The sequence below is a fragment of the Syngnathus typhle genome, linkage group LG3 (assembly GCF_033458585.1).
Source record: "Syngnathus typhle isolate RoL2023-S1 ecotype Sweden linkage group LG3, RoL_Styp_1.0, whole genome shotgun sequence".
In the NCBI taxonomy this organism is placed as follows: Eukaryota; Metazoa; Chordata; class Actinopteri; order Syngnathiformes; family Syngnathidae; genus Syngnathus; species Syngnathus typhle.
The window spans coordinates 19,108,590-19,131,845 of NC_083740.1; the positions used below are offsets into that span (position 1 = coordinate 19,108,590).

General features: G+C 42.3%; 2 protein-coding genes across 3 annotated transcripts in view; one reads left to right on the forward strand and one right to left on the reverse strand.

Annotated features, from left to right (window-relative positions):
* LOC133150891 (sodium/potassium/calcium exchanger 3-like) overlaps positions 1–12,097 on the reverse strand; it is a 35,408-nt gene extending 23,311 nt beyond the window's left edge. Inside the window, exons 1-2 of the mRNA XM_061273496.1 lie at positions 11,817–12,097; positions 3,299–3,412 (exon numbers count right to left, since the gene is read on the reverse strand). Coding sequence (XP_061129480.1) covers positions 3,299–3,412; positions 11,817–12,012 — 310 coding nt within the window. The 5' untranslated portion in view covers positions 12,013–12,097. The remainder of the gene's footprint in view (positions 1–3,298; positions 3,413–11,816) is intronic.
* A 5,355-nt stretch (positions 12,098–17,452) lies between these two features.
* On the forward strand, positions 17,453–21,959 carry LOC133152046 (RING finger protein 223-like). 2 transcript variants are annotated; one of them, XM_061275573.1, is made up of 4 exons: positions 17,453–17,703; positions 19,294–19,879; positions 20,123–20,299; positions 20,379–21,959. In XM_061275573.1, the coding sequence occupies exons 2-4, from the start codon at positions 19,338–19,340 to the stop codon at positions 20,389–20,391; spliced, it is 732 nt and encodes a 243-aa protein (XP_061131557.1). In that variant the 5' UTR covers positions 17,453–17,703; positions 19,294–19,337; the 3' UTR covers positions 20,392–21,959. The 2 variants fall into 2 exon arrangements, with proteins under 2 accessions (XP_061131557.1, XP_061131556.1); XM_061275572.1 differs by lacking the exon at positions 17,453–17,703 and adding an exon at positions 17,720–18,132.
* Positions 21,960–23,256: the final 1,297 nt, after the last annotated feature.

A 23,256-nucleotide genomic window follows, 5' to 3' on the forward strand; every position in this document is an offset into this window, starting at 1 on the left:
TATGTGAATTTTTTTCAAACGTTTAAAAAAAAAAAATGAAACCGCGATAAACGAACCGCGATGTAACAAGGGATTACTGTAATTTGAATTTCAAGTGACGTCAGCAGCGCGGCACGGCGTGGCGCGGCGGTTGTTTACAAAAAGGACAAAGATTGATGACGAAGATGACGAAGGGCCCCACGTACTACCGGCATCATTAGCGGCTTTGTTTCTAAGTGACACGGAGGATGAAGAGTTTGAAGGATTTAAGGATTTGGAGTGACAGAAGGTTTGAAAAAGTATTATAGCTTTTACGCACGCCCGGTCCGACTTTACGGAGCTCTCTTTCACCTCCGTGGATAGAAGTCGGGGGCCGGCGCTCGTCCGGGTGGCTGTCCGAGGACGGTGGATGGGGCTCGGTCATGGCTTTTACGCACGCCCGGTCCTATTCTATGGAGCTCTCTTCCACCTCCGTGGATAGAAGTCCACGCCGCCACACGCCTGGAAGTTTGTTTTGTTAAATAAAGAGCCGTTTACCGAACCCGCGTCTTTCCTTGTACTTTGTTAACGCTACAATATGGTTATATACTAGATCTGTGGAATAACGACGAGGCTGACGTCAGGGTGCACGCGCGGCGTTGTTGACAAAGGACGAGGAATTTGATGGATGGATTTAATGATGACAGATGGTTTGATAATATTATCGCTTATATAATGGTTATTTGATATCTAATCTATATATCGTTATATGGGCCTGTGGAATATTTTGAAGTGCAAGCGCCGTCAGCGGCGCGCACCCATTGCTGACAAAGGACGATCGATGGATTTAATGAATTGGAGTGACACCGATGGTTTTATAAACGTGTTATTTATGTAATCTTTTTTTTTTCATTACTCTGAATGTTACGTGAGGTCCGTTCTCAGCTCTTCGTTTGTGTTTATGTCACGTTAGCGTACCTATTGTTTAGCCTGTTGTTGCTCGTTCATGTCTGTTCTTGGTGTTGGATTTTGTCGAATACATTTCCCCCCAAAATGTGACTTATACTCCAGAGCGACTTATATATATGTTTTTTTTTTCACGTTATTGTGCATTTTATGGCTAATGCGACCTATATTCCGGAGCGACTTTTAGTCCAAAAATTACGGTACAAGAGGAAATTGCTTGAATTGTCTTTTTCTGTAATGAATCAAAACAAAAACCTGACTGTACGTGCCAGACTGAGGTAGGAAACAAAGAATGTTCAATATGCCAAACATTTAAAATGACATTAGATTCGTAGATTTTATGTTATTTTTTTGTGTAGACGTGTTCAATTTCCGTACTGCGCTAATTAAACCAACTTATTAAGAACTGTTCTGTTTTTTCTTTACCTGAAAAAATAAATGACGAAATAAATGATGCTGTCGAGGGACTATCAGAATAAAAAAAAAATAACCTGGAAACAATCAAATAAGTGAGGACATAACTGGCATGATGTTTTGCTGAAAGCAGAAATGCAAAGGATTACTTTTTTTCCCTCCCTTGATGTTGTTGCATCTTTGATTTTTATATTTTGATCGACTGAGCATCCAGAGAGGAGGAATTTTAAACAGTCATCAATAAGTTTTTCCACCATCCTGAATCCTGCCACAACACAAAGCTTGGGGGACAATTCCATCCTTGTAAAAATGGCTGGCAAGATTGGGCAACAGTTCAATTAGTTTAGTAGTATGAAGAAAGAGCAAGCCTGTCGAGCATCAATGACAAACACTTAATAAAAAATAATAATAATAAACAGCAATGCTCCTGCAACACAATAGTTTGCATTCAAAACAATATGTACAAAATTTCAACTATAATTAGCTTGTTTCTCATAGCATGAAGACATCAATGGACAATGTTGGGCGTGGTCATGGATACCCTCCACTTAGTACTTCAAAATGCTATATACACCTAAATCTCGATTTTACTCACTTCGATCCTATGCAACTTTCTGTCTAACGCGGTTTGGTCATGGACCCCATTTTTTTATGGTCATAAATACATTTTTAGTATTTTAAATGGATGATATATAAGGACCGTACAAAGCTAAATGACCAGCGCATAAACTTTTGCGCTAGTGATTTGATGAATTGTGACATTTCTTAAATCTATTTTACTCGATGAGCGCTAACGTTGCTGGTTTGAATCCCTAGGACCTACGTAACTTCCGTCTGTCTGTACTACACATGTGTTGCCGGTGTTTGAATAATGCATACATTTTCTCCGTTTCCTCCCGCACTACAAAAAGATGCAAGTAAATTAATGAAGGTTGTGATTGACTGATGACCAATCTCGGCCGGGTGTACCCCTCTTGCCAAAAGTTAGTTTGGAATCAGCTCAGCAGTTGCATTTTTTTGCATTATTTGTGTTGTGGAAAAAAGGCACCTCTTCACCTCCTTTACCGATCTCTTATATTAGTGGAGTGAGTCTTATTATTGCTATAATTAATTCCATGATGACAGCGGCTTCGTGCAAGCTTCCATATATGGAAGTGGTTGCTTCGTACCCCACCAGGAAGTATTCTGGAAGCTTTTGTCCGCTGAAGTAGGCCATCATCCTTGCTGTGTCACAAAGCTCGGGGTACTGGGATACCTACCGTGTCTATCATTACTTCCACCATGCCTCCAAATTTTTTTCTTATTAGGAGTCCATTTATTGGATGCGCCCTCTGCCGTCACACCAAATTGAACATTCTTGAACATAGACAATGAATGAGTATGTCGACAGTGCATAGCATTCTGCTAAGGCCAGTGTGAAAAGCCCTTTTCAGTGCTCACATTAACCATGACTCAGCAATTTGCTGCAATGCCCTATTTTACGCGATACGAACAGAAGGAACGCAGTAGGAATAAAAATGTCCTAGAGTTCTCCAGAGGGCAGTTAAGTGCAGGAAGCCACCAGAGATGCTTTAAATTTAGCAGAGATCAAAGAGCAGTTTTAATAAGCAAGGAAAGAAATTAAGTTGAACTTTTGACCATTGATTCTTTTATAGATGACCTAAGAAGTGTGTGACAAGATTGATGGTGGCCATTTTGTTTAATTTAATAAAAGCATTTTTCTCTGAGGCCCCAAAAGTCCTGTGTTGAAGGTGAAGATACAATTTTCAGTTTAATCTTAACCACTCACTCCATCACGCCTTGTACATATTAATTATGACACAATTGCAGTTCTTTTCATCCTCTTTTAAAAATAGCAACATACAAGTGATACCAAGTTCATAAATCCATGTTTAAGAGAGCAATGGAAGGCTATATTGTTTTTTCAATGGCCAAACAAAACTATTTTTTATTCTCTTACCTGGAGAAGTGCAATTATTTTCTATGGTCATTTCCACTGTGCTGCTGTTGTCTATTTCCTGCAGTAGCTTTCTTCCCTCCCATCTCTCATGGTGACCAGAACTGTGGTTGGAACCTACGCAAAATGTATCACAGTAAAATAAAGAGAGGGGTGTTTTAGGGTATTAATAAATACAAAATGATTGTGACTGAATTAAATGTATTCATAACTTGTGAAAAATTGTCAAAATGGTATATTACTATATACATGAAATTAGTTTTAGTTTAGTTTTAACAAGTTTTAAGCTGTCATGAATCAGTTGCTGACCTGTGGGACAGACACTTTTTCACTTTTAATTGGGAAAGGGCCAGGGCGGTGGTGAAAGCTTTGTGTGAAGCAATTGTGTTTTCCTATTCAGCCAGTAATGACGCAACAACTTTCACGGTTAAAATATAACTTTTTATTTGAATTATGGTTGCAAGCACATTTAGCCTCTCTAAACGTAGTTTTAAGAGTTGTTTTCCCTACAACGAAAACACACGCGCACATCAGATGTGTCTACAATCACCACTCTTCAATTTAGACCAAGTCGGGGTTGAACAGACTATTCAACAAATCAATTTTTCTACTCTGCATTAATGTCAAAGACAATTTCAAAAGGACTTTGGGCTCGCTGACATCTGCTGCCATTGCTGGACTACAAAATTCTGTGAAGCAGCAAAACGTCTAGTGATACATTCTCATGTGTCTTACGCCCTGGCGGTGGATGCAAATAATGATTAGCCTCGCTAGCTCCAGTTATTCACGATTGGAGCAAAATATATAAATTAAATTTTCATATTGGTGCGGAATGCCCCTAACTGGTTGTGTTTTGCCTCTACAATATGAGACAGCACAAATAAATTTCATCCAGCCACACACAGTGAAAAAATAAAAAAAATATTTGTGTGGCTGATTTACTTGTACTTCACACTGAGGATAAACAAACAAATAAAAATCAACAAATAAATTATTACTTTAAAACATGTTGATAACACAGGGTACAGTTTAACAGTCCACAGTCTCTTGAATTACAACAAGTGCAATGCATGATAAAGTTTGATACCCCCTAATTAAATGGATTAAATAAGGCTAGGATACCTTGTTTGTCAAGTTGCCAATTTACGAAGTGGATTAGTGGCTTGACATTTTGTTGAGAAATATTAAACTCCGGTCTAGTGTGCAATTTTCTGATGGTACTGTAGCCTATGTATTTTTTTCATGTATGAACCAAAAAATGAAAGCACTTTTCTACCTATTTTTTCATCCATCCATCCATCCATCCATCCGTCCGTCCGTCCGTCCGTCCGTCCGTCCGTCCGTCCGTCCGTCCATCCATCCATCCATCCATCCATCCATCCTCTCAACTGCTTCTCCTCATGAGGGTCACGGGCGTGCCGGAGCCTCTCCCAGCTGACATTGGTCAGGAGGCAAGGGACACCATGAAGGGGTTGCTAGCCAATGGCAGGGCACACTACGAGCAATTTAGAGTGCGCTGTCGGCCTACCATGCATGTTTTTTGGGATGTGCGAGGAAACCGGAGTACCCGAAAGAAACCCATGCAGGAACAGAGAGAACATCCAAACCCCACGCAGAAAGGCCAGAGCCAGAATCGAACCCACAACCTCCACACTGTGAGGCAGATGTGCTAACCAGTGCTGCCAAGAGCTGTTTACGTTTACAATACAATACACAATTAATTTACAATACATTTAAAATCAACCCCAGACGCTGGTGTATTCATTTAATTGCTAAAGATGATAATAGACAGTTTCATTGTGATTATAGTAAGTTTTAGTTAATTTTGGAAACGTAAAACATGGTTTCAGTTTATTTCTGTTTTCTTTTTTTTCAAAAGCATTTTTGTTCATGTCCAGTGTCAATAGCGATCGGTTTTGCTGCTTGGTGTGAAGCAGGCCTTAAGGGGCCAGGAATCTCAATTTGGAATTATCCTGGCCCAAAGGGACCTATTACCTCAGAACACGTTATTCTGGCTGAAAGTTCAGGTCATCCCCCTCCTTCCTGAGGTTGCAACTCAGTAGGAAATGATGACCGATGCATTTAATCATAAGTGAGTATAACTGTTTGAAAATTAGTCTCTGTATTTCTGAACCCTTTGCAAACATTTTTCCTTGTAAAGATACTGCATTGTGGCTCTTGGAAATTCAGTAAAGAGGTTTCAAAAAAAAAATTCCTTTTTAATAGTCGCTCTCTTTATACCATGCATTTTACCTGAAACAAACTTTAATTATTACACATTTATCTTAAATTAACCTCTTTGTTTTCTGTATCACAGATAAATCTTTAAACAATGCAATGATTTTGTTGTAATGTTTGGGGTTTTAATCCTGTCGCGTGGCATTGGATTTTCTAACACTGTCTCGTAAAGCCCCCGGCCTACCCCACTGAGCGGCGAGAAACTGCGAGTGTTTTCGAAAAGCAGCGAATGTTGAATTCATGTAAGAGTTTTTCAGGGTTCGTTCAAGGTCTCAAACGGTTCACACCCATTTGGTAGACGTCCACCTGTACTTTTCTTGTCACAAGGGGGAATTTTGAAGGTTAGCTAACTCATTAAACTATGATGAGCTCACAAGCTACATGTAACGTAAGCATTTGTTAGAATTGACCTTAACCGTTTTTCCCTCTGCATAGTGCAGTCCCAGAGAGATCGGTGTCACGTGACACGATTCTCAGTTCCCTTTGATTTCATTTAACGCGCAACAAAACAAACTTGCAGACGACCTGGTGAGGTTATTCACCTTGCCATGCAAGTACCAAGGACCGGATTAATGTCAGACAATATTTTCATGGACCGGCCTTTAAATTGTGGCGGATAAATACAACTAAATAAAATGATATGACCGGCATAAAAACAATGGTACAGTAATCTCTCGCTATATCACTGCTCTTCTTTCACAGCCTCACTGCTTCACAGATTTTTTTTTACAGTGCATTGTGTCATGGCTTCAGAAGAAAAAGAAACAAAGGAACACAGTGATAATAAGGAATCATTAAGTGGAAAAAATATAAAACTATACTTATGTGTCTTAGCATGAAGGAATTGACAATAAAGCTGACTCTGATATAATAACTTCACATCACTTCAAAATTGATAAATGATGAGAAGAAAACCAGTTAGGCTGTCAAGAGGTCACATTATGAATGATAATAATAATATGACATGACATTGAATCATCCATCCATCCATTTTCTGGACCGCTTAGTCCCCACGGGGGTCACGAGTGTGCTGGAACCTATCCCAGCGTCATCGGGCAGTAGGCGGGGGACACCCTGAACCGGTTGCCAGCCAATCCCAGGGCACACAGGGACGAACAACCATCCACACACTCGCACTCACACCTAGGGGCAATTTGGAGTGCTCAATCGGCCTACCAAGCATGTTTTTGGGATGTGGGAGGAAACCGGAGTGCCCGGAGAAAACCCACACGGGCCCGGGGAAAACATGCAAACTCCACACAGGGAGGGCCGGAGGTGGAATCAAACTCGCACCCTCCTTACTGTGAGGCAGACGTGCTAACCATTGCACCACCGAATCACCTAAAAAGCATAATGTGCTATATAATAGTTATTAGTAATAGCTCCACCGAGCCGCCGACATTGAATCATCCCTTGATAAATGGAAATATTTTTTTCCAAGGCTCAATACAATGTTATTTACATGTGTGTTTGCCTTTCGAACGTCATCAACATTCAGTCGTGCTGCATTTAAAAAAAAAAAAATTTTAAATGGCTCGGTTTGACTGTTTTAATTCGGTTCACCTGTTTCGACGGTTCATATTATGTGCAAGCAGGGCCGGTTCTAGGAATGCACATAAGAGGGGGCAGTCAGAAATGTGAAGGGGGCATGTTATTTATTTATTTTTACACATTTTTAACACTGTTAGTGTTTTCTTCACGGCAGTTGTTAGCCGTGTGTCCAGATCTCAACCTGGAGAAGTGGATTGCACTCTGTCAAGCCTCTACACTAAGACCTGTCCAGCTTGGGTGTCCCACCTGAAGATTAAAGCTTCTGCTGGTATTGCCCTTAGGGTCACTGAGGCATGCAAACCCCCTGACCACAATAAGGTGGCAATCTCTCAGGGGGGGGGAACATATAATATGAATGTTATATCAAGTATTATTTGAGTTGTCGTTAATCATTAGTTATATCACGGGTCATTAAGACGAGTTTGGTGGAGTTTTTACTGCTTCTTCCAACTCCTACCGCGCTGACTGTAACTTGACACTCTCTGGCTGCGTCTTGCCTCATTTGCATACTCACAGTGATTGGATGTTTACGGAGGGGCGCGGAGTCCTGACAGCAGGCTGTGTGAGCACACACACTGCACCGACATGAGAGAAGAGAGGGGGCTGATTAACGTGTGTTTCTATCAGCGGATTTTTCACTTCTAAAAGTTTGATTCGAGGGGCCAGGACATCTGTTTGAGGGGGCGTTGCCCCCTCTTGCCCCTGCGTAGAGCCGGCCCTGGCAACTCTTTTTTTTCCTCATTTACCAATGAGGCACAGCAGTGTACAATAACGCTAATGCAAGCCAAGAAAAGCGCATGATTGCATTGGCAACAGCAATCTGCTTCAGTGCTCTTTTTCTTTGCATGTGTATGAACCATTGGTAGAGCGAATATTTTCTATGCCCGCCAGGAACTTAAAAAGACAAGTAAACCTGCGCTTCAGGTACCTTTTTCGGGTGCCAGAATTAACAGCGAGACTAGCGTGTTGAGTCGGTATCCTTGGAGACACATCACATCAGTCATCAGTGCATTCCATAAGAATTAAATAACTTGAGCCCTATTTATAACTTGAACAGTGTTTTTCAACATTTATTGAGCTAATGTACCTATTTTCCATTGACTCACGGTTAACTACCCAATGAAAATGCCATAAAAAATCATCTTGACATGTTGATCTTGCTCTCTCCCCCAACAACACCCTCTCAAAATTATTTCAGGATTTTTTAGGATTTTAGGATTATTATTCTCAATGCATTTCAATGGGCATCAATTATACGTGAATATTGTGCTAGCCTGGTGCCAATCCATCTTCTGATCAGATCAGTTATCGATTTTTTTTCTGATTGGTGATCGGTTCCAAAATGTTGATTTTATTCAAGAGAAAATAGCTAGAAAAACGAATGAAATATCATACGATATAATAATAATATAAACATTCATAATTGTTGTCAATAAAGAATAATTAATTATGATGCTGTAAACATGCGTTCTTTCATTTTAAACCTGACAGTAAGACGATAAGTAATTGATTTTCCGAAAACCAAAATATCACAATGAAAAAAAATAAGTATTCCCTGGAGCATAAAACTGAGACTAGTATATCTGCACATTCTTCAAACGCAACACCAGTGAATTTACTTCATGCAGTATTTGGCAGAGCTCAGTAGGAGGGCTTCCTCACAATTGCCAATTACAAGACAGCCCTATGGGACAGGGGTCATTGAATTAAAAATCCAAATTATTATATTGTACTCTGGGCATGAATGAACTTCTTACCTGGCCTCACCTTAACTCAGTGCTTCTCAATTATTTTCTGTTACGCCACCCCCTAGCAAGAAGAAAACTATTCGCGCCCCCCACTCCCTACCGTGACTATCCATCTCTGCATAACATTTTATCCTTATTAACATTAAAGAAAAAAGAAAGACATATGGTCAAACTTACAAAGAATAACTTTGTCAAATCGTGTTTTAAGTCTGCAACAGAAAAGATTTTAAGTGCATCAATGCCTGAAATTAAGAATAAATAAATCCTTGTTTAAACTGTAAACATGTTTGACCAACTAATTGCACCATTGCAAAATTAAATCAAATCAATAAATAATATTTAATAATTATAATAACTAATAAACTACAAAAACTAAAAAAAAATCTTTCCTCTTCTCCAACTGTACTCACAGTGAAGCCAAGCGCTAAATACGCTTCGTCGTATTTCCTCGTCTTAGCTTTCGGCTGACTTTCTTTTGTTTCATTATCTTTGTTTCTCTCCGCTTTTCTTTTCATCCCTGTTAAAATCTTTTTCATGTTGGTGGTTGTTATGTTGAATAACGGAGGCTATAGACGGGACGTAGTCGGAGCTTTCTGTTGACTCAACACTGCTAACCAAGGCAAACCTGTTGTCTTGTAAGTCGTAAAATGTTGCACTGTCGCAAACGTGACAGAAGTAACAATGAGAGCGCCACTGCCGCCTATTGTAGTAGATGCGCAATTACACTTTTTTCTAGTACTGCCAAAAAAAAAGCCTGTTCCCCAGGGTCACACGCGCCCCCCCAGGTATAGCGCCCCACTATTTGAGAAGCACTGCCTTAACTGCATCACACAACAACAATGGAAGAGCCTTGTGTGTGTGCCAGTGCTCAAATGTTTGCCCCTTCCCTGCCTCCCACCCTACCCTGATTTACAGCCGTGTACATGGATAAAGGAGTGTAGAAATGATTAATGGGTCCCTGTGAGGAGCCGCTGAGTGCCCTGCTTCCTGTTCCGCAGTATCAAGCTCAATTAGGTAGAGCTTCATTAAGCATGTCATAAATAATACATTTTAATTGATCTTCTAGCCATCTAATTAAGAGTTAACAAGAACACAATAAGGACAAGAGAAATGCATTTAACACCCAAGTGTTGCGCCCGCTACACCTCATTGTACAGAAGCAGAAGGGGCACTGCCCTGGATCTGGATCCTACAACTTCAATGCCTCCAACTAGAATTGCTGTTTTCTAAGGCCCCTGTCAGTAATGGACCTGTAGAATTTTCATAATTTCTCTCCCCCTTTCAGGGGCATGATCAATGCTAGAGCCAAAACTTAAAATTGACCGTAAAACTTGCACACTCCAAGTTCATGACAGTCAAGGTAAAAATTTTGATTATCACTTTTATTTTATGATGACTCAGGCTGTCACTCTTGACTATTTTAGAATCAATTATTCTATCAATTATTCCATCGATTAATGGACTGATCTGATACAATTTTATTTGCATTAAAGTACATTAAAAACATTTTCTCCAATTACTGTTTATTAAACAATTATTTTTGTTTGTTTGGTATTATTGATAGTGATTAAAAAACAAATAAGCAATATCACACATGAAGGATTGATGGTCGTTATTTTCCAAAGTAAAAGGAGATGTCTTATTTTAATTAAACACCAATGATGTGGGTGCTAATCCTATTGGATCTCAGTGTAGTATTTGATAAAATTGATCATAATATATTGTTGAATAGGTGAAAAAAATGGGTAAGATTAAATGGAACTGTATCAAAATGGTGCAGGTTCTACCTGTAGAAAAGGAGTTATTTTATGAGTTTTTTTAAAAAAAATATTATTTTATTTTAAGTGTCAGATTTGAACAAATTGCCATGGTTTGGTGGGTCAAAGTGGCCAGAGAGTGACCATGCCTCCCCTCCCACCACAATGTAACACCGCCCCTGCTATTAACGTTCAATTAGTTAAGTGTGTTGCTACTACTGTATTGCATGCATGTTTGTCACAAAACAGTGTGCTCTTAGTGAACACGGCTGGTAAGATCGTTGGTGCTTCACTCCCCTCCTTGAAAGACATTTACATCTCCCCATCATCCGCAAGGCGACCACGATTGTGAGTGATGTGAGTCACCCCGCTCACTCTTCGTTTGATCTTCTGCCCTCTGGGAAGAGGTATAGGAGCCTGCGCTCCCGCACCACCAGACTCACCAACAGCTTCATACTCCAGGCTGTTAGGGTCCTGAACTCGCTTCCCCGTTCTGCGTAGCGTCCTGTACTTTTGCGCTATGCTTACTGTCTGCTGTATGCACACTGGCTCCGTTTTGCTCCTCTTATTTATTGTGTTATCTGTTTATTTATTTATTATTTAGTCATCACTCTTATTATTTATTGTTTGTGCCTTCTTGTTTTATATTGTGTCGCTTGTGTCTATCGTGCGATATGTCTCGTCACCGTGGGATAGAGAAAACGTAATTTCGGTTTCTTTGTGTGTCTTGACATGTGAAGAGATTGACAATAAAGCTGACTTTGATTCTTTGTTGCTTTGTGTTAAAGTTCTTCCACTTAAAGAGGTAGTTTATGTTTATCCTCACTGTAGCAATATATTTACGATTAGTTGATCTTGGATATTATTAGATGAGATATCCTCGTTGTACCACTGCCAACAGAAGCAACGCAGGAGCCGATATATTAAGTCATGATCATCTCGACCTGTATTGGTCGGAGATTTGCCAGTGTGTGTGTGTGTTTTTTTTTAAACAAAGTTGAGTAGTAGTCTCTCGAGGTTAATTTATATCTGCTTCATGCAAACATGTTATAAAACACATTGCTGTTTATAACTAAAGCCGCATCAGAGACGGGCATAATGCATTTTCATTGATATATTTGAGAGTTATCCATCCATTAACCCATGCTTGCATTTTCTACACTGATTTACAATCACTCAATTTGCTCATCGCTCACTACAAAACAAGCAAAAACATTCCATCCTCACCTGGACCGTCAACTAAGAGGGACAACCCCTTGAAGACGAGAAGGAAACCTCCGAACAAGCATAACTGTATAAGAATCAACTCTTTCCGCCTTCTCCGCCTCGCTTTCGATTTCTTTAGCTTGGCCATATCTTGTCCTGGACAATTCCGGAAACGGATACCCGACAGATACATCGCTTTCTCAGTTGCGACATCCATGCATATACGAGTTGGGGAAATGCCTCCTTCACTTCCCGTCCGGATGGACCTGACTTTCTCGTGTCGTGAGCAGTTTTAATATTGCAGAAGAGAAAACTGGATGGGGGGGGGGGGGGGGGGGGCGTGAACCGCGACGTTGTTTTGCGAGTGCTGCACAGCGTCAAAAGCCAAAAACAACAGTACCACAAGCAGTCGTTCGTTTTTTTGTTTTGTTTTTGGCGTAATGTTCCACTGTGGTGGTTTGAGTCAGGCAGTCAGATGTCACAGATGCGCGAACCTTCCATGGATGTTCCCAGCGGGAATATGCGCACACAAGCACGCACGCGCGCAATTTATTTTATACATAAGTCCCGACCATTTAGTGAACTGTCCAGGAATCTCTTTTAACATTAGCATTAGCAAAGGTTTGTGTGTATTTAAAAAAGCTTAGAGGATGGATGGATGGATGGATGGATGGATGGATGGATGGATGGATGGATGGATGGATGGATGGATGGATGGATGGATGGATGGATGGATGGATGGATGGATGAATGGATGGATGGATGGATGGATGGATGGATGGATGGATGGATGGATGGATGGATGGATGGATGGATGGATGGATGGATGGATGGATGGATGGATGGATGGATGGATGGATGGATGGATGGATGGATGGATGGGCAGGGGGGACGGACGGAATACTAACTTCAAACTACACGTTTGACAACAGCAGCAGACTCTGGACCTTCTGTATGCAGGAATCCAGATTGCCCCTAAATTGTTGCATTTTGCCCCTAAAATATGAGACAGCGTGAGTACATTTATCCATTCATTCACGCACAGTACGATACGACGACGGCATATTAGGATCACCCACCATGAAACAAATTAAGACAAGATGAAAACAAATATTGATGACTTAGTTGGTTAGTTGGTTCATGATTTAGTTGTCATGGGGAAAAAAATGAACTGAGGTTTATGATGCTTTGTGTTTTTTTTCTTTTGTACACCAACGTTTAAGCCTCTAAATTCTATTACATACTTGCCAACTTTAGGTTGTGAAAAATAGGGAGATTCAGCCCACGATGTTTTTGGCCGCGGGGGCTGAGGAGGGGGGTGTTTATCGTCAACCAGTCTCTTGCCTTATAGAGCAGTTAAACATGGCACATAGTGCACTTGTCATTTGTCACTTAAGACTTAAATCCTTTTAATCAAGCTTTAAGGTGTACTGAAGGGATATTAATCAAATTTCCTGTAAAAAAAAACATACAAATCCATTGGTTTAAAGTCCATGTGTTTATATGTATTGATATGTTTTACCTGTATACGCATGTACTAATTATTTTGTGTACATATGCTCTGACAACATTAGCAGCCTGCACATTTTAGAAAGTCAGTATGACAGACCATGAGCTAAGACCTGATAAAGCATTCTGAGATATCAAATAGACAATGAGGTCTGAAAGTATTTTGAACATTTTTTTAATATTATCAGTAAACAGTTTGTTCATAATCAGCCTAACTATTTTGGAGATTAAATAAATTAAGTGCTTGCAGGGAAATCTTGACGGGAGGGGAGAACAACCCCATGGTGACAGCAAAGGTGGGTCGCCTTTGTGTCTGAGACACACAAGTATGTGGAGCCCAGACAGAAAGGCAGTCGCCTGAGTAACAGACGCCTAAGGATGCTGATGAGACCTCAACCGATATACATAGTATCTTTAGAGTTGTAACATTGGCAGGCTACTACGTATATAAGTGTCAGGATCCCAGGAGTAGAGTACCGGCTTTTTGACTCTGCCTGTACACGAGCATGAGCTTCAGCAGGGTAGAAAAAGCGGTCCAGCGCTGTGTATGTTTTTTATTGTGTATAAATAGCTTCCTTAATCACCAGAAAAACTGCATTGAGTAATTTGGGCAAAGACAGTTGGTATTCGCATTATTGCGACTGGCGCACTCCCTATTGAGGAAATCCAACAATACCGTGAGGCAGACACATACAAATATACACTTATATAAAACCGTGTGTTGTTTGGTAGCCTTTTTTTTTTTACACTTTATTCTCACGCATGCGCTGATGAGATGTGCAGATGGCTTATTTGCTCACCTGCCTTAACGCGCATAGAAATGTAAACGTCATGTCACTCCATTCCACTGATCAGCAGGGTTTAATATGATGCTGTTTCACAATTTGCTCTTCTAAATGTAGCAGTGACTGCTTATGAACATTTTTGGGACCTTTCAGAACCGTGTTTGTGAGGTCACACACTGATGTTGGAATAAAAGGCCGGGCTCTCAGTCTCCACTCTAATTTAAAAATTTGAAGTCCTGGGAGTTTAAGATCAGGGGATGTTTGAGAATAATTGTCAATTTTTGAACATGTCCTGAGTGTTGTTAGTCACCTAAATGTTGAACAGAGGCTGAGATCTACCGGAGTCAAATTCCTTGTTTGGCATGCCCAAACATGGCCAATAAACTTCTTGAATCTTGAAACTAAGCATAGACATTCAACGCTATTTAATGTTTGAATAGTCAATGAAAAAGCCCACACCTGGGTAACAACATAAACATGGCAGTGACATGTTTCATGTTTTACTCACATAAAAAATATATAGCTTAACACAAAATGTAACATTTTCTAATTCGTGTATCATGCCAATACGTAAATGCCCAGAAAATAATTTTGGGATGTTGGTCATGTGTTCATACTATATGAAGTTAGATGTCAAACCTTCACCAATGAGAGAATATCATTTATTCTGATTACAACACAATGTCAATATTCTCCCTTAAAACACGTAGGTTAGAATGTTCACTGCCACAAATCACTCAAGCTACTGCAGGCAAATTAGATTTGTATTTTCCACACAATAATAATACACTTATATGGACTTGTGGATTGATTTTGTTTGTTAACATTCCTGCTTTGGTCTGCACACAAAAGAGAAATGGCCCATAGATTATTCTGCCCTGCCATTACCGTTATTCTGTCATGTTTTGAGTTCAAATATCTTTGGGAAACGTATAAGACTCTATAGCCAAGTGGGCGTCTTGATTGTTAAGCTTGAGGTTTCATATAAATAGTACTGGAAACATTCCGGCTAGAGTAGAAAAGGTGATCAGGGGTCCCTCAAGCAACTGGTTTCTGTCATCCATCCATCCATTTTCTGAACGGCTTAGTCCCCACGGGGGTCGCGGGCGTGCTGGAGCCTATCCCAGCCGTCACCGGGCAGTAGGCGGGGGACATCCTGAACCGGTTGCCAGCCAATCGCAGGGCACACAGAGACATTCATACCTAGGGACAATTTGGAGTCTTCAATCGGCCTACCAAGCATGTTTTTGGGATGTGGGAGGAAACCGGAGTGCCCGGAGAAAACCCACGCGGGCCCGGGGAGAACATGCAAACTCCACACAGGGAGGGCCGGAGGTGGAATCGAACCCGCACCCTCCTAACTGTGAGGCGGACGTGCTACCCAGTGCGCCATTTACCTCCTAAACCACAATGATGCAGAGCAGGACAAATACTGATGTGACAAAGAAGATACGTCTGGAATATGAGATGTGACATTCCACATATCAAAAATATCAACCGAGTTAAAAAAAAAGAAGGTAACTAACAAAGAAACACAGACAAAAACCCCATTGAGAATCCAAACATACCTGGAGGCCTTAAACCTGTCATGAACCTCAGGCTGAACCCTGTGAACTGTGACTGATCATGGAAGAACTGAAACAAAATATAAACTCTTACATGAAAACTTTGAGGCACACAGAAAGACAATAATGTCAGGGATGGAAGGAGGAGGAGGGAGGGCAAACAAATTAATTCCAGTTAAATTGTTTTTCCATAGCCAGTGGGCTTGGCAAAGGACTCTATTTCTCACAAGATAAAAGATAAGTAGTAGAGAGGGAAAACCAGTGTAGCTCCATGTGCAGGAAAAGGCCTGGAATTTAACTCACTGTCCTGTATACTGTACACTCTTACCCTGTACCGCACAGGAGTACATTTACCTTTTTCAACATGCTTCCAGTATATCGCTTTAACAAATCCAAAGCCACACAAAGTCATTTTGTTGTTGTTTTACGTCATTTATGCCTGCTATTAGAATCGTAGTGTAGTCACCACAGTAGAAATGATCACATTCCAACTACATTTAAAGTGATACAACTAAACCTTGTTCACAACCAGACATATTTGGGTCATGTCTTCTCTCTCCGACAGTACTCACGGCCGGGCAAGAGCAACTTTGTTTCCTGTCCTCCTGCTGCTCGACAACAGCACAAGGGAAGCTCTGCTGAGCATCATTTGCAAGTGAAAACAAGGCAAGGGTATGTATGTATTAGAGATGCACCGATCCGATATCTGGATCGGATATCGGCACCGATATCAACAAAATAGATGGATCGGGTATCGGAAAATGTAGCCGATCTGTAAGCCGATACTTTCCTTAATCGATTAGGACGCGGGCTACGTCATACGTCAGCAGCACGTGTGCCGCATGCCACGAGAGTTTTATAAACAAACGCAAACATGGAGCGAACGTTCGCTTCTCTTCCCCGGGTTGCTAAGCGGACGTCAAACCCTGCGCGTTCGCTTCTCTTCGGGTTGCTAATGGGACGTCAAAGGCTGCGCGTTCGCTTCTCTCCCGAATGGGGAGGGGGGGTGTGGAGGCTAATCGGATGTCAAACGCTGCGTGTTCGCTTCTCTTCCGGGGGGGTGTTAATGGGACGTCAAACGCTTTGTGTGGCGGGCTCCATCTAGTGTGGAAACTGAGAAGCTGAGCTCAAGCTTCTTGTGCGGGCCATATTCAATTATGTTTTCAGAATTTGCTGCGGGCCAATAAAAACTGGACCGTTAGTTTGGACACCCCTAATTTAGAGCAAAGAACTGTGTAGTCTGCCTGATGCCATTGCCTTTGGTCTTTTCTGTTCCACATGTAGAGTTATGTAGCTTGTTAAGTCAACCATAATATCGGATCGGTATCGGGTATCGACCGATACGCGAAGTCACTGCATCGGTATCGGTATCGAAACTGAAAAAGTCGGATCGGTGCATCTCTAGTATGTATACATAGTTGGGCATGCAGAAATACATCCATTCACTCACCTTCAAAAAGTATTAAAACAGTGAGACCAGTTACTTTATTCTTTGCTTATGACTTAAACCCTTTTGGATTTACAGCCAGTCAATTATGAGAAAAGAGATCCAACACTGCACATTTTATTTCTTAGTATTTCCATCTGGATCTACCGTTTTTTTCCGTGTATAGTGCGCCCCCATGTATAGTACGCACCCCTAAAAATGGCATGCTGATGCTGGAAAAAAGCTTGTACCCATGTATAATACGCACCCAATTTTTATGAATTTTTAAAAAAAAAAAATTAATTTTTTTTTGAAGTCCCAATGATCGTCACACACGCAGGGAGGCAATGGGTGCCATTTTTATAGTCTTTGGTATGGTCTTAACTAGGCTGGATGTAATTTTTTTTGTTGGCGTTGATTTCTCCGACTGCCCCTAAACGCACCACCGCGCTCCGTGCGCGCATGGGCTGCGGACGTGAAAAAGGCGGCTCTGTATGGGAGAGACGTTGAAGAGGAATAAAAACACCCTTGGAAACCAAAACTTGCCCCTCGTCGTGACTCGGAGCCGCAACAAATATTTCGGATTTGTGAAGGGTACATTGTGACAGACAGCAAACTAGCAGGTGATCGAGCGAGCGTCTGATACAAGAGCATTGCGGTCGTATGGAGCGTGTTTGAAGTGAACAGCAGAGACGAAAGGAACAAGGCAAAGTGTTGTGAAATAAAATATTACCTGTAATACGCATTTTGTTATTTGCTGATTGAAACTGCTAATTAAACTGTGAATTGAAACTAATAGGAAGAAAACATATCTTGCTCTTAATATAGCTGACGTGTCTTGCGCATACGTTCTGCGCATCTGTAATGGCGGCCTCCGTATGACGTCCGGTCCGCGATGGAGATTAAAAACAAACAATATTTGACAATAACACACCATCAAGGATTGCACCATCGCATCAAACGATGTGTCGTCAATTATGGATTTTTTTGACTAAGTGTGTTGGGCAGGATGGCTGAATGCGATGCGCGATTGACAACAAACAAGAAGAAAGGTGAGTTTTATTTCGGGGGAGATTTGTCATGTCTCGTCCCCAGTTTTGCTATGTGTCTAGGTTTCCATAGTTTCTGTTCGCGTCGCCCCTCTCTTCCTGTGTCACCTCAATCGATGTAACGTGTTTTGTATTTAAGTCCTGTCTGCCCCTCGCTCACCGTTGGATCATTGCATGTGTTACTGTCATTCTGTTCCTGTCTTTGGTAATGTCACCCTGTCTTTTTGTTCCACGACTTTGTCGGTCAGTCCTGTTGTTGGTTTTGTTGTACCATGACTTTCTTTAAAAAAAATAAAATTAAAAAAAATTAAAAAAAAAAAATTAAAAAAATTTTTTTTTGTACCCATGTATAATACGCACCCCAGATTTTAGGACAATAAATTAGTTACATTTTGCGCACTATACACGGAAAAAAACGGTAGTGGTCAACAGTAGTTATGTGGAAATTGAGAGAAATATTTGAAAAGAAGATTCAAATTCATTGTACGCTAAAGTTAAATATAACTGAACAGTATCAAATAATTTTTTCTAAAGGAGCAATTCATCCCAATGATTCTTTTGCGTACGACTGTTGTGCAACTCCAAAGTAGGTTGAGGTTATTTAATTCTGGGGGGGGGGGGGGTGGGTCGTGCAATGGCATCGTTGGCAAAAGCCGTGCACATCAAAGTTCGCCGATGCTTCGGACCCAACAAAAAGACGTTTGTCATCAGAGCAAAGGCTTGTTTGGTCAGCTTGTCAAATATCTTTTTGTGATGTCAGAGATAAAACAGGGCGCTGACTTGCCATGTTTTAGGCGGGTATTGCTTTTACGGCAATCCAAATCTAGATAAAAGATCAAAAAAAGCAAGAGGTGGAGTCTTGCAACACTTGCCAAACATTTGAAAAAGCGGTAACAGATTGTTTTTCAATTTGCCGAGCTTGAATTTAATTATTTCTCGTCATCTAAAGTAGACTGATTTGTTTAAATCTGCCAGCGTTTCAATTTGAGGAAATGCTAATTACTTTTAATAAATGAAATGTTTTTTGCTTATTTGTGGCGCGAGGGGAGGGGGGTGGCAATTGGCATTTTTAAAAATTATTTATTATCTTTTTATTTTTCCCCAATCCGCGGTATTGCCTACTTTTCACAAATTTGATGATGAATGATTTGCTGTTGTTTCCAGGGGTCAAAGGTGAAGCAGCACCATTCTGTGTCAAAGTGACCAGCATGAATCCTTGCGTGAACTCAACTGATCCGGAATTAACACCAAACCCGCCGCCGTACCCGACCCCGGCGGTCCCGGCAGTCGACGCCCGTTCGCCCACCTCTCCTCAGCTCCGCTCTGTTTCCGACCTCGGCCCGCCGACCTCGCCGGCTTTGCTTCCCCCGCCGTCATGCCAGGTGTGCGTGGCTGTCCCGTCGCCCGGCCTGCGCCCTTCCCCGCCGCCTTCGTCGGCTCCCCCCGAGGACCAAGCCCCGGATTTGGAGTGTTGGGTGTGCTACAGCAACTTCAACAACGTCTTCCGCTGCCCCAAGATGCTGCAGTGCAAGCACACCTTCTGCCTGGAGTGCTTGGCCCGCATCAACGTCAACTCGGCGCAGCCCGCCGCCATCCGCTGCCCGCTTTGCCGGCACGTGACGCCGCTGCCCGCCCTCGGCCCGCCCCAGCTGGCCACCGACGCCGACGTGCTAGCGTCCCTGCCGCCCGCCATGCAGCGCGTCTACAGCGTTCGCTTCCAGCGCAGCAAGGGCAAGCTGCAGATCAAGAGGTGAGGTGAGGGGGGCGGGGGTCCTTCTCGTCAGTGCTAAACCAGCTTGAAAAATCTCGTAATTGTGTTTGCTGTTAATACTATATATAATGGCGACATTTTAAGGTCCTTTCGCTCAGTGTATTGAGAATTTAAAACCACAAATCGTACAACAGCAAAGGCAATAAACAATCAATTCTAAAAAGTAGAAAATGACAAAACAAAATCCAATTTACAAGACTCCACCTGCTGTCTTTTCACAAGGTTATCGGAAGGTCAGGGGCGTTCCACCATAAGGTCGTTGGATGTGCGTACCTTCCAAAACGGCAGATCAGGCGGCGTGGGCGAGGCCTTGTTCAGACTGACGGATTCGGATTTCCTCCTATTTGTGGTGCTCATCATGACCTTCGGGGTCATAGGCCTCGTCGTCTCCCTGCTCACGTAAAACACCGACCAGCTCTAGAGGCTCGCCAGCTGTCTCCATAGCGACCGGATTCTTGTACTGTTTTTGTGGCGACAGATCGCTGTATTAACGACAACGGAGGTGCTTGGCAACTTGTCTCCATGACACCCGGGGTGCCGTCCGAGATGCTCAACTGTCTCTGTTAGAGATGCACCGATCCGACTTTTTCAGTTCCGATACCGATACCGATGCCGTGACTTTGCGTATCGGTCGATACCCGATACCGATCCGATATTATGGTTGACTTAACAAGCTACATAACTCTACATGTGGAACAGAAAAGACCAAAGGCAATGGCATCAGGCAGACTACACAGTTCTTTGCTCTAAATTAGGGGTGTCCAAACTAACGGTCCAGTTTTTATTGGCCCGCATCAAATTCTGAAAACATAATTGAATATGGCCCGCACAAGAAGCTTGAGCTCAGCTTCTCAGTTTCCACACTAGATGGTGTAATGTATTTGGACTGTGTGGTTACCCGTACTGGGGGGTGGAGCTAGAGGTATGGCGGGCGGATGGCATGTTGTAGCTAGGAGAGACTGCGGCTAAAAAGAAACCAACATCAATACATGATTGACTCACTGCTTCCCTAAAACCTGGTCGTCTTGTCAAGTTATTTCTCATGGTATAGAGAAACATTACAGATGGAGCCCGCCACACAAAGCGTTTGACGTCCCATTAACACCCCCCCGGAAGAGAAGCGAACACGCAGCGTTTGACATCCGATTAGCCGACCGCGCCCCCCCCCCCCCATTCGGGAGAGAAGCGAACGCGCAGCCTTTGACGTCCCATTAGCAACCCGAAGAGAAGCGAACGCGCAGGGTTTGACGTCCGCTTAGCAACCCGGGGAAGAGAAGCGAACGTTCGCTCCATGTTTGCGTTTGTTTAGAAAACTCTCGTGGCATGCGGCACACGTGCACACGACGTATGACGTAGCCCGCGTCCCAATAGATTAAGGAAAGTATCGGCTCACAGATCGGCTGCATTTTCCGATACCCGATCCATCTATTTTGTTGATATCGGGACCGATATCCGATCCAGATATCGGATCGGTGCATCTCTAGTCTCTGTGGCAACCTGCAGGACGCTAAGCACACACTTGCTTTTTCCATGGTGACCAAGATGCTGCAGTCTCCATGGTAACTAGGATGCTGAGTGACTTCTTTCCAAGGTGACCAAGGATGCTGTCACTACAATCTCTGCTGAGACCTTCATGGTGATACAGCTGCTCAGTAACTGCCTCCATGATGACAAAGATGTCTCCATGTTGGTAGGATACTGTGCATTTTGTTTCCATGGCAACCGTGATGCTCGTACACAATTTCCATGATTCTCTAGATGCTGAGTCACTAACCAAAGTGTCCAGTATGCTTCATTGGGGTCTCTATGGCAACCAGGATGCTGCTCAAGAGGCCCCTGGAAAGGCTAGTGGTGATGACGTCATTATCGGCATACCGCAAGATGACGGGGAGCCCGCGTGGATGTTTAGATTGCCCATTGCCAATGTGTCTGAAAAGATTGCTTTTCTGTGTAATGTCATGTTTTAGACTTTTACGGTTCAAAATAATCTTAAATATTTAACATTTTTAATAATGTGTCTCTTTGTTTAAATGCGAATAAATGTCTTTTTTGAATCATTCTTTGCGTTTTTGTTTTGTTTGCCCAGCTTGACATGTGATTACATAAGTGAACAGCAGGTGGTGGTATTGTAGCACAAACAGTTTTTTTCCGTGTATAGTGCGCCCCCATGTATAGTACGCACCCCTAAAAATGGCATGCTGATGCTGGAAAAAAGCTTGTACCCATGTATAATACGCACCCAATTTTTATGAATTTTTTTAAAAAAAAAAATTTTTTTTTTTTTTTTTTTTTTTTTTTTTAAGTCCCAATGATCGTCACACACGCAGGGAGGCAATGGGTCCCATTTTTATAGTCTTTGGTATGGTCTTAACTAGGCTGGATGTAATTTTTTTTGTTGGCGTTGATTTCTCCGACTGCCCGTAAACGCACCACCGCGCTCCGTGCGCATGGAGCGTGTTTGAAGTGAACAGCAGAGAAGAAAGGAACAAGGCAAAGTGTTGTGAAATAAAACATTACCTGTAATACGGATTTAGGTAGAGAACTGAACTCTCGCTCTTTATATAGCTGACGTGTCTTGCTCATCCGTTCTGCGCATCTGTAATGGCGGCCTCCGTATGATACCGGTTTGCGTGTGTGCGAGAGCGAGAGAGAGCGAGAGAGAGAGCGCGAGAGAGAACGCTCAACCGTAGCGCGCCGCCGACCGCCCAACTGCACCGCGCTGGTCGCATTATTGTGACAGAGCCGTCGCTGAAATTTAGAAGATATTTTTAAAGTCCTGATGTACTTTCTAAAATTTAAGTGGACCTCAGTGCGCACTGCGCAGGGAGCTTAATTTGGTGCGGTCGCGCAACCGCAGCGCGCCGGGCGCTCACTGTCGCATTGCTTAAAGAGGGCCTTTGTGTTTTAGGATGAACAGCAGAGACCAAAGGAACAAGGCAAAGTGTTGTGAAATAAAATATTACCTGTAATACGCATTTTGTTATTTGCTGATTGAAACTGCTAATTAAACTGTGAATTGAAACTAATAGGAAGAAAACAACTCTCGCTCTTTATATAGCTGACGTGTCTTGCGCACCCGTTCTGTGCATTTTATTTCACAACACTTTGCCTTTCTTCTCTGCTGTTCACTTCAAACACGCTCCATGCGACCGCAATGCTCTCGTATCAGACGCTTGCTCGATCACCTGCTCGTTTGCTGTCCCGTGCGCGCACGAAGCGCGGTGGTGCGTTTACGGGCAGTCGGAGAAATCAACGCCAACAAAAAAAATTACATCCAGCCTAGTTAAGACCATACCAAAGACTATAAAAATGGGACCCATTGCCTCCCTGCGTGTGTGACGATCATTGGGACTTAA